General features: G+C 36.7%; 1 protein-coding gene across 1 annotated transcript in view; it reads right to left on the bottom strand.

Moving 5' to 3' along the window:
* Nucleotides 1-2,302: 2,302 nt before the first annotated feature.
* The window catches only part of LOC129775296 (nuclear protein localization protein 4 homolog), a 48,070-nt gene continuing 29,442 nt past the window's right edge, over nt 2,303-20,930 (bottom strand). Inside the window, exons 7-10 of the mRNA XM_055779864.1 lie at nt 3,313-3,546; nt 3,065-3,249; nt 2,885-3,010; nt 2,303-2,804 (exon numbers count right to left, since the gene is read on the bottom strand). Coding sequence (XP_055635839.1) covers nt 2,798-2,804; nt 2,885-3,010; nt 3,065-3,249; nt 3,313-3,546 — 552 coding nt within the window. The 3' untranslated portion in view covers nt 2,303-2,797. The remainder of the gene's footprint in view (nt 2,805-2,884; nt 3,011-3,064; nt 3,250-3,312; nt 3,547-20,930) is intronic.

Here is a 20,930-nt window from a genome sequence, read left to right as displayed (position 1 = left end):
GAAGCCCGTCTAAAGGCGGGCTTGGGCTGTAGAGGGTTAATGGACAGATCAAAATGCACAGAGGAATTGATGTAGTGAGGAAAACAAACACGGTTGAGAACCTGTATGGAGATGAATTCATGATATGAACTCATGAATCCAGAGCGAAAATTTAGTTCGATTAGCTGCTCAAAATTTCCGATCACCAATGGGTTTATAACCTTACACCGGATGAGGAACCCAAGAGATATAAAATTGAAGCGATCTTTTAGTGGGAGTACGCCTGCCAAAACTTCGAGACTCATGGTGTGCGTTGCGGGCATACGCCCCAACGCAATATGGAGACAAAGGTATTGAATTCGCTCGAGATTAATAAGGTGTACTTTTGCAGCTGATTGAAAACGGAAACTGCCATACTCCATCACTGAGAGAATAGTTGTTCGATACAACATTATAAGATCTTCTGGATGGGCTCTCCACCAGGCGCCGGTAATTGTGCGGAGGAAGTTTATTCTTTGTTGACATTTTAATACCTAATATGGGCCCCCAAGCACATTTGGAGTCGAACCAGACCTCAAGATACTTGAATGACATGGCATGAGTGGTCGGTTTATCCAAAAGTTGAAGCTTTGGTATAGATCAGCTTCTTAGAAAAGGCGACCGTCCCTGTTTTCTCCGTGGAGAACTCAATCCCTAGTCTAATGGCCCAAGTTGAAAAATTGTTCAATGTATCTTGTATGGGTCCTTGCAGGTCGGATTCGCTCGATCCTACGATAGACACCATTCATCATAGGCTGCAGTTTTGTGTAAGGCAATTGTCAATAATATTGAACAATATTATGTTCCAGAAAAAGACTAAATAAATTAAACAAGCGATGTTCCGCCACATCACGTAGGTTTTTCAGCAAGTTGAATTTAATTCCATCCTATCTTGGGCCAGAATTGTTACAAGAAAGGAGATCAAGAAAGAATTCTACCATTGAAGACTCGGAATCAAGATCGCACCTATCTTGTATATCTCGAACAATATTTTAATACGTTTGTTAATAATGTAGCGTTGCCTGAACGGTCTTGGCTTTCTTTCATACAACTAAAACTCGACCAATCGTTTTAGCGTGCAACTCTCGACTCTTTTATTTTTCCGAAATTAATTCTACAAACTAATTCTTCTACCTTCGAATTTCTGGGGAGGCGCTTGGAGTTGCCCCGCTATATCTGCCGATAAATAATTACGCGCCGAGTAATCAAAAAAATGTCCCGTGTGTGTTGAACTGCCACGAACCGAGTGGAAACTTGAGATTTGTTTCACTCGCACAAAAATAACAAAATTGATGTACGGAAAAAAAATGTAGACTCGGTAACAACATAATGTAATTAGAGAAGTGTTCGATTTTCGACAAGCGTGATGCACTTTTGGATCTTGACGACAAAGCGCAAGTGTGCTTCAATGAAATATGAAAAAATGGAGCGAAGCATTCTCCAAGCGTCTCTACATACATATATGGAGGAATTAGGGTCGCTTCAATAAGTTGTACAAAAAGTCACAACTTTTTAAGAAATTGTGTCATAATGTGTCATCATCATTTTTCTAATTGAAATTGAAAAGCAGTCAAAATGACTTGCTTGGACAATCTAGTGCTAATCAAATGAAATTAAATGAACAATATACGAATAAAGCAGGTGCTATCACCGAGTATCGATTTTAGATGTTGGATACATTCCCTGATATCGAATAATTATCTTGAAATGAACATTGCTTCCATAGTGCATAGTGAAAAATCACAGTGCAATGAAATACAAATGGGTTACACGTGTTCACGTTTAATGATACTAGAGGGACATATTGAAATAACCTCCATTCATGAAATCCATAGCATTTTGGAATTGAGCGTCTATTTCTATCGATTGACATCATAATGAGGCACCAGGCCTTTTGTCCCAACGTATTAACGCAAACGCTATTTTTGTGGCTGGTTTCGATCATATTTACGTCATTGCCCGAATTTAATGCGTAGAAAAAAAGAACAATGTTTCCCTGCCTTTTTACGAAAATAGGAATAACAAACACGTGTTGGAAGGATATGACCTTCAAGGCACGACTAGATGCGTACGTGTCGAAAGAGAAGTATCAGAAAAAAAGCTTGAAAGTAAACGTGTATGCGTTCGTTTTTGTTGCAAAATAGATTTTGACAACTTAACAGCTTTAACGAGTATAGAATTTGTTAACAAATGTGATAAAATGTTTCGCAAATGGAATTTCATTTAAATTCGATCTATTTGAATGTGATACCATAACATACGGTTACAAAAAATACAACATCGCTCAAGTATCAATCAATATTTATTTTAGACTTGGAAAATAAATATTTTTATTTTTATTCAATCAACTTCTGCTGCTCACCTCTTGGGTCTTCGGGCCTTACTGTTTTTCAACGTAATTATTTTCAACTAAATCAACTCAAGTGTTAAGATTCAGTTTGATTGATCCCGAAAGTCACTCGTTTCTAGTTCTTGAAGAATCGATTTTCGTGGCGCAACTTATTCGATGGTTGTATTCGAAATCAAACACTCGAATGTACTCTTGTCCGAGAATACCGAACAAGCAATAAACAAAATGTTCAAGTCAAACTCTCGCTTGTTATGCATGCAACCACCTTGTCTGGCTTGTCCCAAACTAATTTTATAATTTTTTTCATCCCTTCAAAGAGTCCCAATAGTAATCTAGTAAATCTGAGATATCCAAAGTGATAATGCTGAATTGGGTTCGCTAGATATCGGTTATTCGGCAGCCATTAGAGTACAGTGATTTAGGAGTAGTTTAGACCCTGTGATGAATAGAAATATATTGACATGAGATGAACGTAAATTTCAGTTCATTGAATGCACGCTGCATGCGCGTTCCTACCTAGGAAGGTTGCACATCTCGCAGGTCGGCAGTTCCCGACTGTTGATGAATGTGCAATGAGAGCATGTCCAGTTCTGTTCCGCTTCTCCTGCGGATACAAATTCAACGTCACTGCTCATACTTGATCTGGAAATGAATGGTTAGTGTTGCAATTTTTTTCAGAGAATTTACTTCACTCACTCGTCATGATGTGTACTGGCTGAGATCAATTCTTCCAGAGTTCGCCATACTTCCTGATTTTTCCATTCATTAGCCGATACTTTGTCCTTGTTGCGCACCGCTTCCAGCAGCGGTCCCATTTTTGATCTCAACGGCAACATGTCCATGCGATACAAATGCAGCAATAGGTGGAAATCGGACATTGCCTTGGAAGGAAAAATAAACGAGGTTTAATTATCGTGTTTTCAAATGATAAACTGATACCCTACCTCCAAAAAGTCCATTGACCTCGACTTTCCTAAATAGTCACTCAGAGCGGAAAATTCCTGAATGTGTCCATCGATGAGCCGGTTCTCCACCGGGAAGTACTGGCTAACGTCTTTTCGCTCGTGGAATGTGAATAGCGGAACCACCGGGGTTGAAGCAGGTACATCCACCAGCAGATATTCCACCGGAAGTGGTCGCCCCAGGCGCTGAACTTCATTGCCGTAGACGTCTTTTTCCTGTAAGATAGTTATAAAAATCGGATTTTTAACAGCTACAAAGAAAATATAGCGTATAATCTCTATGACGTGTTTGTGGTGTAATCCATTCTCTCAGAAATTCATTTGCCGGCTTTTTTCCATTAGCATGTTTACAAATATCAGCACATTTGTGCCTTCGGAGTTTGGGGAGAATCGCGAGAGACTGCGAGTTGAGACCAATCAGTACTCTCGCAACACTCATATTCCAGATCTGGCAAATTATACAAAGTTCATCCGTGGACAACTGAAATCAATTGACCTGTGACGCAACGATCATGCGCACCGAGGTTCATGTTTCATGGAATTCACACGCTCACTCTCGTCGTATGGGAACTGTTTACGTCAAATTTCGACACACAACCGGACTTTTTGTATGTGGGTGATGCTCGCTCAGGGCTCACTCGCGGGTTGCGAACACTAATGGAAGCGATTGGAGGTGTGTACACGAGTGTACAAGCGACAAGTCAATGTCAATGTTTTGTACCTTCTGCTACGCTTCAAGGTGATCTCTGCGTGAACACACGCGCGCACTGAGGCAGCACCGGAGTGTTCATCTGAACTATTCGGCGAAGACTAACAGTGTTAGTACATACGAAGGCAGCAGTGCCTTTTTTTCTCTCTCGGGGAATAACCCAACGAGGCCCATTTTTTGATACCTTCGAATTGCTGAATCATCAGTGCCAGGCAGCTGGAAGGTATAGAGATTCAGAAAGAGCGAACATGAATGTTCCAGAATTGTACCATTAGTAATGAGCAATACTTTGATTAACCAATGATGTATTGATAAAAAAAATCGTCCGCTTCATCTGGCTGAGTGTAAGAGATGCCAAACAACGGCAATATCCATAGATCTATGGTACCACTTGATTTTTACTAGAGATGAAACGGATATCCGGTAACTATACGGTATCCGGCCTATCCGGCCGGATACCGGATAGTGACCTACTGTCCGGTAATTTGTCCCTTTGGCATTTGCGATTATTCAATGCAATAATATAATATGTGATTCGATTATATACAATTTTGGACTCGATTATATACAGTTTGAGGATTTTTCTGTATGTTTCAAATATGGCTTATTTCATGAAAAAATATTACCTTTCAACGTTAAGGTGAAATTCAAGAGCTTTTATATTTACAGTGTGGTCAAAATCGTGATTTTTGAAGATTTTGCTTGAATTTTCACCAGGAATTGTTTATATCGATATTGCAGCGAAATTAAGATAGATAGAAATTGGGTGTCAAACAACAAATTGTTGAACGATTAGAAAGCTTTAATAGAATTGATAGAAACAACCAAGTTTAGAAGAAATTTTTAGGATAAAATTAATAATAACACATTAAAAATTACAAACTTTGAAGTTTTTCACTTCCAAAATGTTATGAAAATTCACTAATTTAGATGATTCACAACTATATCTTGTACTAAATTTTCTCATTTTTATTTAGGTTTTATTTAGTTTGCCCTAACTAATCTTAGTTAGGGCAAACTAATACAAATTTAGTCTGTTTGTATGTTTGTAACATGTTCGTCTGTAGCACTTTACCACATTAATAGAAATTTGACCCCCTTTCTGTTGGCCGATTGATCTGAAATTCGGAACACACCTTTATCTCTGTAGTCATTATAAAACTGCGTATTTCATGATTTTGGAAATCCAAGATGGCGGCCGTTAAAAATGGCGGATTACATATTTTCTCAAAAGCTTATCAATATGGGTTTTTCCATAACCCCATCAATATGGGTATCAAATGAAAGGGCTTGACTAGTAGAACACGGTTATTCATGAAAAACGAAAATCTAAGATGGCTGCCACTACCAAATGGCGGACTACATATTATGCCAAAACCCCGTTAATATAGGTATCAAACGAAAGGTCTTCACTAGTAGAACACAATTATTTTGGAAAAATACAAACCCAAGATGGCTGCCATCACAAAATGGCGTACTACATATTTTATCAAAACCTCATTAATATGAGTATCAAATGAAAGGGCTTGACTAGTAGAACACAGTTATTGATGAAAAATGCAAATCCAAGATGGCTGCCACTACAAAATGGCGGCCTATACATTTTCTCAAAACCCGATTAATATGTGTATCAAATGAAAGGGCTTGAATAGTAGATCACAGTAGATCATGAAAAATCCAAATCCAAGATGGCCACAATCACTAAATAGAAAATTACTTTATTACACGGTTTTATCTAGCTTGAACTGTTTGTATGTCTGTAGGGTTGTCCCACATTGATAGAAATTTGACCAATACGAACTGACCGAATTTATAAAACACCGTTATCTCTGCTATCATTTTAAAACTGCTTATCTTGAAAAATCCAATTTGGCCGCCGCTACAAAATAGCTGATTCCATATCATCTCAAAAAAAGGTTGATTGAGATATGTGTATCAAACGAACGAACATGACTTGGAGAACCCACTATTTATTTTCTGCAATCCACTCAATATCGGTATCAAATGAAATTATTTGACTGATAGAATGCAGTACAATGGTTTTATTGTAGAGAAATATCGATAATGTACTAAAAATATAGATAACGTACTAAAAACTAGAAAATAAAATAAGTAAAAAAAACTTTTTAAGATAAACGGTTTAATTGTGATTAAACATAATAATGTACTAAAAGCTAGAAAATAATTAGGCAAATAAGAGTTAGCAATTATCACACCTCTCCTTCATTAGTCTAGGGCATTGATAAGACTAAAATAAAATCGTGGGGCACGTTGGATTTCCATTATCCACAATTAGCGACTTCGTCATATGTCCCACGGTTTTATTTTAGTCTTATCAATGTCCTAGACTAATGAAGGAAAGGTGCGATAACTGCTAACTCTTATTTGCCTAATTATTTTTTAGCTTTTAGTAAATCATTATGTTTAATCACAATTAAACCGTTTAACTTAAAATGTTTTTTTACTTATTTTATTCTAATGTAAGCAACAGAATCGTCTTCTGTAGCGTACTTTTTAATGTAGCGACAGTTTGAGGCAACAGAGTCCGTAACAAACAAAAAGTTCCATAACTCCGTCCTTGTTGAAATTCGAACATATGCGTAGAACGATTTTTTTCATCAAATGTGATCCTCTATCATCTCCCGAATGAATTCGGATTTTTTTTATGAGAAAGGTATTTTATGACTTTAATGGGATGAATCTAAAATTAAATTCTTCTTTTGTATTAAAAAAAATATATAAACATAAAAAACGATTAATAAAATTTTTTTTACTCGATTATATCCAGGTTTTGATTATAGGGGAGAGTGGCCCTGACCCGACATCCTAAATTGCAACGGTAATTCATGACATAAAATTCTTGTTTTAACAATGTCAGTATTGAAATGCAACTCTTTAACTATGTTATCTACCGATCGGCGTGGTCCATGAGTGTTAAAAAAGGGAAAAGCAGAGGTCATATCGGACACCCCTTTTTTCGACACTTTCAAAAATGGTGGTCCTAAACCGACCACCTTCCCCCATGGTTCTGTTCCGACTCTCAGGTTTTTCAGCGAACCTAATCCCAATTTGCCGGAAATGACATAAATCCCCAATTGTATAGGTAATAGGTGAAAATGACTAGCGAGTGGAAAACAAATATAAACGTGACTTGACTTCCGGTTTGCGACTAGCAACGAGGGAAAACTCTTACGATATGCCCATTAGGTGTATATCCTTAACAGCGGAAGTCAAATATTGTATCGAAGATGGTGGTTTCCGCTTCATTGGAATCGACCGAAAACGGAATTTGTGAAGTGGAGATAGACGATGAAAGAGAGGCGAAGATCATGTTAAAGCGAAATGGTGGTAGTCCACATGCACAAACGGAAACGGGAACGGAAACAAAAACGGAAACGGAAATGGAAATGGAACGCTCAACGCCTATTGTTGAATGCTCAACACTTAACGCTTAGACTGCCCATGTTTGTATAGGATACGTAAGCGACAAAATGAACAAAATCGACTTTTTCGCTGTTTCGCATTCTACACAATGTAATACGTTTGCTCAACACACAAACACACATTTTTTGTTCGAAAACATTTGAGTAATTTTGAAGAAACGTTTCTGAAAAATCATTGTTTGTCCGCATAACAGACGTAGTTCCATACAGCTTTCATACATCGTCCGAAAATCAACAATTGTCAGTATTATGTGCTATAAGCTAAATCTACATTTGAATCACATTCTTTGTAGAGTCCAAACATGTCTGTCACGATAGTGTCTTATTACTTGGTGTTTCTTAATAGATGAATATAAGAAACCATTGAAACGCTGATCATATAATTACTATTTTTTGTACAATGCACTGTTATGAACACAGAGAAGCAATTGTGTTTATTAATGTTAAAATTACCTAAATTTCTGCATTTGAATCTTCAAGTAGATAATGAAACAATCAGATCAGTAGAAAAATTAAAATAATATTGGTTCTTAGTATTATAACTCCTCGGATACGACATCGAATTATTCCACATACTCAGCATTTAATCATACCGTTAGTTTAAGTCACTCCACCATCTTTATGCGATTCATCGTGATATCGGTAAATCATGTAGCTTAAATTACCAAAATTGAAGATTGCCTTTACAAATTAAATTAATTGAAAAAACACGAACCTGCTGTTCTTATCATATCCCAGAGTATTCTTCAGAAAAAAGGACTGTCATAGACGCAACAAATCAAGAGCATCTTTTCCAGACATTTCACTAAATTTCTTCCAAACCTTTTTGATTTTATCCGATAACCACCCCTATTCTGTATTTCGATCGATTCGAAATATTTCGAACGACTTGATAAAATACCATTCTGTATTCCGTTCGAGTTGTTTTTGCATTTCGTTCGATCTGTTCCCCTTCGAACATTCAACGGGCAAAACGTTCGAAATAGAGCATTCGAAATTATAACTCGAACGTAATAATGGTTTCGAACGAAATGGAAATCCGTCGGAATACAGAATAGGGCTGAACAACTGAAACTGCCGACGGAGACGTTTTGAATATTATCGGAATTGTAAATACTAACGCTACAAACAGAGCAACCTGGTGATTACGTCTAGCTATGCGGACAAATGTTCATTGTAACAACTGATTGTCCGCATAAATAGACGCAAGCGTTTTCCAAATGGAAAAAAAAAATGTTATAATGTTAAAAATATGTAATAATTATAGGCCCTCTTTTTCCGATAATATCCTTCAACTGGACAGATCATTTCATCGGAAATTTACATGGTTATGCTTGTAGGCCAAAAAACAACAAAAATGCATTTTCCCAACACTAATGGTATTGTCGATTACGTCTCCTATGCAATCATGGGCAGTAGAGCTCAACGGTTAACGCAGAATGATTAACGCTTAACGCTAAACGCTTAACGCTTAACTCTTAATGTTTAACGCTTAACGTTTAGCGCTTAACGCTTAACGATCAGCGGTCAACACGCGACTACAAACGCCCCCACACAGGTATGCGCATATGCGCATATGCACACATAAACACACAATCGCAGACATGCTTTAACACGCTCACGCTGCCAGTGGTGGATGGGAGTTAATCAAAGACGAATAATAGGCAAATGCGTTCCCTCGGTATCCAAAGCACCTGAATTAACGGAAGATCTTTTCCAGGTCGGTTCAAAAAGTAGTTAAATTTTTTTTTAATATTTCGAGTATGCAAGATGCCTAAAAACCCATGTGTTTACACACATAACGTTTCACTGCTATCTGAGATAGTGTTGCCAACTCCTAAGACGAGTTGGCACAGACAACAGGTAGATTCAATTTACATAGCTTGTTTTGAAAACAGCCCATAAGCAATCCAAATTTACTAGTATTGTAATTTTTCGACATCTACAAGAACATTTATCTCATTTCCAGTACAGGTCAAAAATTTACCTTTTTCTTTTTTGAGCACCTTTTTTGAACACAAAACGGCGACAAAACGCTATAATGAAGGGAGCAGGAAAAAGGTCACCATACAACCAAATTATCAGCGTTGTGACACCTTTCATTTTCACATCACTAAACATTCGGTAGATAGTGCCATTCCAGAGGTCCTTGGGGAGGATGGTTCAGTGCCACCGGTCGGATTAGGACTACCTTCCCCTATACTGTATATAATCGAGTCCGCTATGTACTTTGCAAATGTTTTTGGTAACAACTGTTGCGTTGTTACTCTTTTGAAATACAGGAAGCATGTAAATTACAAGAACGAAAATATTATTTATGAGTAAACAAGTCATTTTAATCCTACAATCACCCTTATTCTTGTTTAAAGTAAGAAACAAATACGTTGGAAAGTTTGTTCATTCGTATTCCTGTATTCGTTCAACGCAATTCGATCCATACAAAATTCTTCATTCGAGTGATTCGCTCAGCTCCAGTTTTCGTTTGATTTCGTTCAGTGCGAAATATATAACTGTTCACATCGATTTCACCATACAACTATCCATATATCTCTCATCCTCGCACTGCTCTATGTTTCTAATTGTTTAGAAAAGATGATTACATCAACAGTTTTAGGTTCTAAAAAAGTCTCGAAAGTCGAAAACGAGAGTGTCTTTTACGAATATGTTCGAATTGAGTCGTTCGAACGGATGTCAGATACGTCCGTAAACAAGAATAAGGCTGAATGTTTTTGGCAGGACTTTGAAGTACACAGTCAGCTGATAAAAGACAAACGAATGCGCGGAAACAACTTTACATTTCGATCCACCAAATATTTCGCCTACTCGGCTAATCTTACGAGCATTACACGGATTCCACGCTGGTAGAAGTGTGGTTGTTCTGAAGACATCCAGTTATGAAGCCAATTTTGATTTCTTTATGAGATCGGAATCTGTCTTCAAAAAGGGTAGATGCAATGGACTGGAATAAGTAGTAATCTGAGGGAGCAATGTCTGGAGAATATAGCGGGTAAGGTAGAATGCACATTAGAACCGTTTCTAATTCAGAGCTCTGTTCAAACGTATTGATTGTAGTTGGTATCACTCAACAATGTTTTTTTTAAAAAACATTGTCTTCATGGCTTATCACCTTAGTATCAGCCAATTATTCATATTTGTGAAACCAACATAGTGCGGTGAGATTTTATCTCTGTCAGTTGAGGGAAGTGGTATGACAAACATTTCATTCGAAAGATGAAAGGTCTATGAATGATGTTTGTTACATACATATCCAAAAATTTGTTTGAATTGCTCAGGTATTGCTTTGAAAATAAACTATTGAAATCACTAAAAAAAACTATATCTCTCATGATTGTTGGATGGGCCGATTATGCTCGCTCTGGTCAATTCCGTTTCTATGTTGTACAAACGTGCAAAATTTTTCACCTCAGAATGCATCCGCAGAACATGCACGAAAGAAGCTCTATGTTTGCACTTGCTTGGACTTTCCAGAAATCTTTCAAAATGGATTGGATTTGGATGAGAATGGATTTAGATGCAACTTCAAACAAATGATTGCTAAGCCAACGGTAGTTCTACGTCAACCTTGCGGTGGCATCGTATTTATCAAGAGCTGCTGTTTTGCTGACATAAACTTCACAATTAACATAGTCCCAATGAAAATATTCCAGCGGTGTTCAGTAACATGAAGCTGGTGCACAATTATGAAAGTCTTTTCGCGATTAGGGGAAGTGGGGGCATAGTGGTCACCCTAAGGAATATGTCCATTTCCTCATTGTTGTTCAAGATAGCATACGGCTTTTACTATAAAAACTCAAAATAGTACATTTTTCATCAATAGAAAAAAAGATGAAAAATCGATCTTTTTTTTGCTTGGAGGTAAAGTAGTCACCTAGTGAGGGCAAAGTGGTCACTCACACATATCAAGCTAAATGTGATAGATTTATGCGTTTTTTCGTCCAAATTTGTTCAAATCATATTCGATATAGTAGGTACATGTATGAAATAAGATACATACAAAAACGTTGTAAGAAACACATAACGTTCCGCAAAATGAGGCTTGGTTTAGTTGGAGTGGCATATTTTCCAGGGTCAAAGCCACAAAAGGAACCTATTCAAGAGCAGAATGTAATGAGGTATATTAGTAAACAGAACATTGTAAGTCGTTCTGCACCTATGACCACTTTGCCACCAAACATCAAAGTAATTTGTATGCTAATTAATCGCTGAGATTGAACAAAAAATCTGCTCACCTCTCCTAGAATATGTGAACAGTCGTCCAAACTGATGATTTGTCCAACATATCAGATTGAATAAACTAAATTTTACGAGAAATTCCTTAGATACCATGCGCACAGAACTACTGCCGAATGGTTATCGTGAGAGCAATTTCTGTTTTTTGATTTATATTTTGACATGTGACAGTACTATTGAAGTATAGGGTGACTCAAAAGTCACTAAATTCTTCAAACATAAGGTGAGTATCAATACGGTGTCAATAGTCAACAGGTATACTATCAAACAAGCAGGTGACCACTTTGCCCCCACTACCCCATAGGTCACCATAGGTTTCATCAATTTTCGAAGTGAAAAAATCAACCACCCCCACCAGGAATGCCACAATATCTGGGTTTTGGTTTTTGGTCTCAAATAATCTTTATACATTAGTTTTTTCTCAGAAAATCTGTATCGATATCTGTATTAAATTTTTAAGCTAAATTTTGAAGCATAATCTTAGCTTCAGTACAATTGTTCGGCATAGTTATTATGAATTGGACGATTTTGGTGGTATCTACGTATAAATTCGCATTTACTGTGCTTCAGCTGGAAAAAGATAAACAGTGTTATTTATACATTGTAAAGCTTGCCGATGATGCAGATTTTTGCCTCTTTTCGCCTTAGATTGAATATGAGAAAGCAGTACTTCACGATACATATGAATGCCAAAATGACTTTCATTCAAACTAATTCGAATGCTATATGATGGGAAAAATTAAATTGAAATCAAGCCTCAACTAACATTGGATCGTTATTTTGAAAAATCTGTAAATCTGTATGAAAACCTAAAAAATCTGTAGTCTGTATCTACTGATTCTTGGTATAAACATCGGAAAAATCTGTAAAATTCTGTACAGATTATTCTGTAGATATTTTTTTTTTTTTTTTTTTTTCTGTATTATAGTGACTTTCAACGCTTCTGGCTGGTTCGTCACTTTTACCTTCCATTTTGGAAGAATGTCGGGAGTGAGAATTGAACTCGTGATCTTGAGCGTGAGAAGTATGGATGTTACCTCCACGCCAGATCGGCTTCACATTCTGTAGATATGGTAAACCTGCCCCCACTGTATTAGGTTTAATTTTTTAGCATTTTCCATTGTGTATCAATTACTTCATTTTACCTTGAAAATCCATTGACCTTCGAAAAACTTCGTCGAATATCATATTCGATCTAGCAGGTAGATTTCGATCTGCCTTGATTTCTTGACCTTTTTCGTAAACTAAACTTTGCTTTTGCATTCTCCTGAATTTAAACCAAATCATTGCTGTCATTGCTACATTGAATAATAAAGGTTTTTTTTTTATTTCATGGTTTGGAAAGTAAAGTAAAATCCACGACTTGAAGAATGATGGATTGTTCGTGTAAACAAGATTATTTGCATTCCCACAAGAAAAAGTCCAGCGACGTTAAACTGCATGTTCTTGGTGACTTATTGACATCTGACATCCACAACAAACCTTAGGCGTTGTTCGGTTGAACACTTGCACGGATGGACGACAGGAAATCCTCAGAGTTTCCTCCTGAGGACCGGCACCAAGCTTCGGTTGAAGCTTCCTTCTTCCAATTAGTAACCTCAGCTGAGGTACTCTCCAGGGCACTGGCCCATTTCACGTGGCGCAATGGACTGTATAGGATCGGCTTCTGTAAACTCTTTCAAGGGTTTAAACTCTGAGAGTTCATTCATCTCTTGAATAAACCCGCTTCGCTCAAGACTGCTTCCTTTTATATCCGCGCGGTTGCGTCAGCTCGTTGCGTTGTAATACCAATCAGCCAATCAGCGCGCGCACGTCATGTGCAGAAAAAATCATAATAAGCGTGTTGTTGTTGCTATGTCGGAAAATGTGCATTGGGACAAAGGGCGACTAGATTGTTCGAGATAGTTTGTTAGTATGGGTGAAACCCGTTAACCGCGGTTACTCGGGGTTAGTAGATGGGATATGAGGTGGGAATAATTGGAGTGTAAATATTATTGGTTTTGATTTTCTACTTAGAGGATCAAACAGGCGTTGTTCGCTTGTCAAAATATCCGTTTTTTTTAAATGACATAAAACTAAATATATCACTAGTTTGACAGTTTTGAAGTTCTTCCGAACCACGAAATTGATAAATCTGTTTATTGCCTAATTTTCAAACATTTTCAAACAGAGACATCATCATCGTCAAAGTCCCACGACCTGTGCGATTGACTATGTACAATTATTCGCGCATATCATTGTGCATCCAATGAAAACAGTTAATTTACATTCTCTTCACTAAGCAAGTATCTTGCTAATGCCAGTGCAAAGCGGGTATTAAATCGCCAGATACATGTCTATGCTACATGACAGTCTCTCTCGCGTGCACAAACGCGTTATAATTACTATTTAGGTTTTTTTTTTCGTATGCCATGTTAGTTTTGGCGCAGAGATTGTTCATAGTCGGAGGAAATCGATGTGTCATTGGCAGGTGTAATTGCCGGTTTCGCTTCTCCGGATCATGAACCGCAAACAGTTTCTATTCGGTTACTGCAACGCCAGTATCACCCCCATTGAAGACATCTCGCGGTTGAGTGAAGAGCAAATAGCACCACATTCACAACGTGCAGCAGAACCTTTGTGGAGAGTTTCGATGACGGCGAAAATAAATCAACCTCCGGCTAATTGTTGGAATGGAGATTATTGCCACATGGCGCGACCATCAGCAGCCGCAGCGAAAGTATTCTGAATTGGAGGTTATTGGACCGAACAGAACCATAGCTTATGATTGTTCACGAAGGGGAAACCAATTATTTATGGAGAGGATCTACACGAGGCATTCTACGCCACACACGATGTATGATTGTGATTCAGTCAGACACATCGATGTGAAAAATGCACTGTAAATGCTTGCTGAGCTTTTAGAACAATTGCCAGAACAGGTTGACCTTGGTGTAACATAGAAGTGGTATAGAATAACATTTATAGTGATCCCATGGCCGAGTGGTAAGCGTTAAACATAACATGCCGGGGGTTCGATTCCAGTTCCAAATTTTTCGTCAAAGAAATTTTCTCCGATTTGCACTGTGGTAGCGCGTCTAGAGCCTGCCACTCAGAATACATTTAAGGCGTGTTATTCGGCATAGAAATCTCAACTAAGTACTTATAAAAATAACGCAATTAACACATTAAGGACCGCTTCATTTGTTCGGATTCCACGAACGAGATCGTTTCCTTCGGTGTGGATGAGACGAAAGCGAGCCATTCTTGGCAAACCAAGGATTTAACCATCAAGTGTAGAAAACACGGGTTATTTCGAGAACCATCCATAACGAGAGAACGCGAAACATGAGAAAAGTGAGCGTGAGCGGTCTTTAAAGTGTTAATACTACGTTGGACTTTTCCCAAGGACCATACTTCGCTCTCCAAACCGTTTCCCAAATTAGATTATCACTCAATGGGTTAACTGGGCTACTGAATAACTAATATCTTCTGCTGCCAAGTACCCTCGATAAAAATATAAAGATTTTCTTGAGAATGCAAAAAAATAAGATTACATACTTTGAGAGAATTTTTGGAGATTTCACCAGTTTTCGTCCATCGTCCATTTCTTCGCTCAAAAGAAATAACTTTGTGATTAATTTATGCAATAAAATTCTCATCCTGCAATTCATTAAAGGTTCATTGGATTCACATATGCGAATTTGCAACGAAGGAAAGCTTTATGTATGTTTGTATGAATGATTTAAGTGTAACCACCATCAAAAATGTTTTTTTTTATAATTCGTTTATTTGTACAGGCTCAGTTACATAGGCTTAAAGAAGCCAAACTCTCAACTATACTTTTACTATTAACATGTTTTCTTAATTCTACGGTTAATGAAATAGGAAACCGATTACTCGCGGTCGACTCGAGTTTAGAAGGGTGACTCATTTTCCTTAGGAAAAGGATGGGATGTAAGGAGATTGTAACCATGTTCCCACTCACACTCACACTCACTTTCACATTCATACTCACACATCACACTGAATTCTTAAACTATCCTCACATCTAATATGTATTAACAATTTAACTTATTCTAATGTTAGGGAACCGATAGCTCGCGAAGGACGAAAAGGAGGGGAAAATGGGGGGAAAGGATGTAAGAACAATCACACTCGAAGATCGATATCTTTAAGGAAAACATATATTTGGGACATGTAATCAAGGTCTAACCGAGCCAACACATCTCTCACCGGCACATTGGGCTGCCTTCCTCGGGCCCGAAGGGAGTTTTCTAAATTCGATCTGGGTCCATCAAAAATGTTGAAACGAACGACTACTCAATGGTCCATATCGCTGTTGTTTATTTTTTTTTGCTTTTACTTTTCTTTAAATTCTTCGTGAAAATTTTTTAAAAATTATAGCAGCGTTAAAACATATTTTCGTACTAATTCTCGAAGGGCTGAGGTGATGTTGCTCCTTTATTTGTTTCGCATATTTTTCATAATACTTGTATTACATCGACCGATTCTTTCGAGATAGTTGATCTGAATTACACTTTTTTCATGATTAGCAATATTTTCCGCCATATCGTATCACTCTTGTGCCGACGGAAATGAGGATTTTCAAATGTTATGAGAAATTTCACAACAATTTGTTATTGTATTGTTGAAATATGAATTTTGCCGACGAAAAAAACTAATGCGACCGAATTTTATGGTAACGGTTTTATTTATAGAAGTGGAAGATAATGCCTTTTCGAACAGAAGGCTTCGTGCTAAAGTGATTTAGATTGCTGATGTTTTTAAACTAAGTGAATACATGTTTGCTTGAAAATGGAGCTGAAAATGCAAGTTTTTCTGGAATTTACACAACAACAAAATAAGAGAGCAAAGTGCGACTTCGGAATTTTTTAATTGATTTTGAAACTAAATTAATGCATGAAGATTCAATAAACAGCATTTCGAAGCCACAAGTTTCTAGTTTTAGAATATTACCTTGATCAAAAAGTTCCCAGAATCACCACCGTGTGGCGTTCTCAGTCACCCGTTTTTCTTTTTCTTCTTTTGTATTGGGTGTACAAATAAGTTTGCCATTTCAAACATACACATCGGACAACACTGAACACAACCTTTTATAAAGATAAGGGTTGAGGCAGCAAGTATCAGTGCGTATTAAATCCTCAAAGACAAAACAGCATTTTTCCCATCACTCCAAAAAGGGAAATTTCGTTCCAAAAAAGCCGTTTTTGCGGGGAATTCTTTTGCATTACTGCAAACAAAAGAAGACAGCAGCTAAGACACAACGGATTCTTGTGGAAAGTTACATAGCTTGGTTGGTTTCCAAAGTGGAATTTTGACCTCAAAGATGAGGAGCGCCTCGGGGCACAAAAAAATCGGAGATGACGAATTGGAGAAGTTACTCGATGAAGATCCATGTCAGGCACAAGAAGAACTTGCAGAAATGTTGGTAGTATCACAACAAGCAATTTTACATCGTTTAAAGCAACTCGGAATGATTCAAAAACAAGACAATTGGGTCCCATATGAGTTGAAGCCGAGAGACATTGGAAGACGACGCCTTTTCGAGTCATTTGGCATAAAAAAAACGATTTTCCAAATTTCACCACTTTTACATTCAGACCGTTTAAATAATTTGCCGTCGGGTGGGGCTGACATTCCAATTTTTCATCTCTCCAATGTCCGTTCACATTCTGCTGTGTTTGTTCTCTGCTTATGCATTTCGAGCGACCGATCAACGTGCGACGGTTATTCTCTAGACAAAAACTGTCTTCGACAAAGTTGTTACATATGATAGAGCGCTCATTTTCATGATATCAAAAATAGGGTGAACAAAATTGTCGATGAAATGAAAAAACCATCACCATGAAAAAAACCGTTTTTATACTCTAACTTTTATATTTCAAATTCTACATACAAACTGTCTTCGAAAGACTTTTAAAAAATACTCTCTCTTCAATTGCTTGTCATTCTTTCTGGGGCAAACATAAACAAAGTTTATTGGCGGCATTTGAAAGAACATAATTCACTCTACACGATGTGTGATTTAGAAAACTATGTTATTTTTCGTGTTTGAGTAAATTAATATTGAAATCATGAGTCTTGGATAAAAAAAACCATCAATCACTTTGAGTAGGATTAAGATATTAACAAGTTCTGCATCGCAAAATGTTGTTTTTGATAAGCTCTAAAAGTCGTATGAAGACACTTTTGATGTAGAATTTGAAATATAAAAGTTAGTGCAGAAAACCCCGCTTTTTAATGGTCACCCTAATGCAACTGAGGAAAAATCGCTAAATCGATTATATTAAAAGATAGAAAAAAGCTTTGTTCCACAAAGTTATTTAAAATAATTGGGGCTACAACATTGTCGAACTGTGTTTACCTATATCTATAAAGATAAGAAAGTTAGATTTTTTATTTCATCGACAGTTTTGGTCACCCTATTTTTGATAACATAAAAATGAGCGCTCTATCATATGTAACAACTTTGTCGAAGACAGTTTTTGTCTGAAGAATAAATATCTGCCACAAAGTTGTTTTTTAACTAAATTGCATTATCATCAATGAGCAAGATTAAGATATTGACAAATTCTGCATCGCAAAATATTGGTATTGATAAGCTCCTAAAGACGTACGAAGATAATTTTAATGTAGAATTTGAAATATAAAAGTTAGAGTACAAAAACCGTTTTTTTCATGGTGACCCTAACGCAACTTAGAAAAAATGCGCTATATGTTTTTATTTCAAGAGATACTAAAACCTTTGTTTTACAAAGATGTCTCAAATAACTGGGACTACAACATTGTCGAACTATGTTTAGCTCTATCTATAAAGATAAGAAAGTTATATTTTTTCATTTCATCGACAATTTTGGTCACCCTATTTTTGATAACATAAAAATGAGCGCTCTATCATATGTAACAACTTTGTCGAAGACAGTTTCTGTCTAGAGAATAACCGTCGAGCTCTAAATGCTAATTTCTACTTAAATGCATCTCCTGGACCATTGTGCAGTGGTATATAAAAATGATCCCTCGACGATGCATGCAATCTTATCGGCGATACGGGTAGGTAAGCTCACAAATGAACAGCACACGTGTATATGAAAATGAGAATGCTTCCATAAATTCAAACCATTCACAGTCTAAGGGATTGTAATGTATTAATCAAATCTCCGAGAATCCCCGATTCGATTGGTATACACAACATCAAAATCTGTTTGCAGTAAAAATAGTTATTAACGTTAACATTATTTCATGAAAACGCTACCTGTTTGCTGATTTGGGCCCTCACTGAAAGACGTGTCCTACGTCAAAATGTTGCAATTCGATAGGTAAGACCATTTTAAATACCTTGGAATACATTTAGATACAGGTTTATCATGGACACAACAAATAAATTCTTTAGAAAGAAAAATCTCCTCACTTTGTGGTATATTGAAAAGAGTATCCTACTTTGTATCACAGAGACCGTTGAAAAATTTTTATTTTGCATGTATTCACTCATTACTGCAATATGGAATAGTGGTTTGGGGACACGCATGTAAAACGAAACTTAAAAAACTACAAGTGTTGCAAAATAGGTGTCTGAAAATAATATACAAACTACCAATCCTCCATCCAACGTTAGACTTATATTCCGACGATTCTCATAAAATACTGCCTCTTCTTGGACTACGCGAATTTCAGACTATCAAACTTATCCACAGCGTTATTAATGACAATGATATTCACCATAACTTGACAATACCTATAGTAAATCATCAACACATCACACGACAAGCACAAAATTTAATGCGAAGTAGAGCAACAACTAATGTTGGTCAGCAACGCATTCTGTTTTATGGACCATCTCGTTTTAATGCCTTGCCATCTGAAATTCGAACTATCACACGTTCTGATAATTTTAAAAAGAAATTAAAACAATATCTCAAATCAATGACCAATGTTTTCGTATTATAGATCGATCAACCACAATAATCCATGTATCGTTGTATGCTTGCCAGTACCCTATTTTGAGAAATTAATGTTCCATGTTTTGTTTTTTTCTCTATTTTATGTTTCTCCTCTTATATGGATCCCTTAAAAGAAAATTTTTTTTTTTTTTCACTGGGGTCCATACATTTTTGTTCTTCATGTTTTTGTCCACTCACCTCGTTTCTAAATGTTTGTTTATGTCCTTTTTATTTTTTTTTTTTTTTTAATAACTGGAGCCCAACTCTAGGATCCTCAAGTCAGAGTATCTTCGAGATGGGGGTGAGTGGAGGGTAATAAAAAAAAAAAAAAAAAAAAAAAAAAAAAAAAAAAGATAACATCGGAGCGGTTGTACCAAAAAGATAAATTAACTTCCAAGGCAAAAATTGTGAATAACTAACATGAATAGCTTTCAGTGGGGTCCAGATAGAAACTGAAAGTTATCTATGGAATGAGCATTCAAATCGCGCTCTTTTCCTTTATCTCTATTTGTTTACATTTAAGTTGCTGGATAGATAAAGATGAGAGAGAGGAAATTGAATTATTTCTCTCGCGAAGGATAAATACCTATGCTGCTGTTTTACATTACCTGTCTGTATTACCCCCATCATATGTCCGATTTACCAGCGTTACAAAAATATTCAACATTTAGGTATGTATTTATTTCAGTGAAAACATTGGAATACTTTTTCTTTGTGAAACGTGTTACCGATTATCTCGAAAAACGGTATATTTCTCAAGTTTTAGAAAACATCATTTTCCAAAGATACAATTCCATTCGCCCTACCCCCAGTTCCATTCTTGTGCGTTTTGCTGAAAACAAATTTTTCAAACTTTAAATCATCGGTTCATAGTTTTGAACTAAACTCAAATGTTACAATCTAGAGGAGTTTAGAGATAAATCTTACTTCAAAATACATTTTTGATTTCACCTTTGAACATAAAGTTACCATCATTTTACTTCAAGCGGCTTACTCTAGAAATAAACGACCCTAAGCATGTTCGCATCATATCGAAGCAATTGACCAAACTCTTATGCCTTTGATGACGCGTACATACACATCAATTAGGTAACAGTACATTCAGTTTTTACGAGTATCACCCTAAATGATTAGCATTTATTGCGAAGGCTTTAGAAAGGACAATCTCGCCTGTTGTGCGTGTCGAAAAAAATAGCGCAATTTAAATGGCAATGCCGTTAACCGATACTCCTCCGAAACGCTCCTACTCATTCTACG

This window comes from Toxorhynchites rutilus, chromosome 3, assembly GCF_029784135.1.
Source record: "Toxorhynchites rutilus septentrionalis strain SRP chromosome 3, ASM2978413v1, whole genome shotgun sequence".
Lineage (NCBI taxonomy): Eukaryota > Metazoa > Arthropoda > Insecta > Diptera > Culicidae > Toxorhynchites > Toxorhynchites rutilus.
This window is presented reverse-complemented; position numbering and strand designations above follow the sequence as displayed.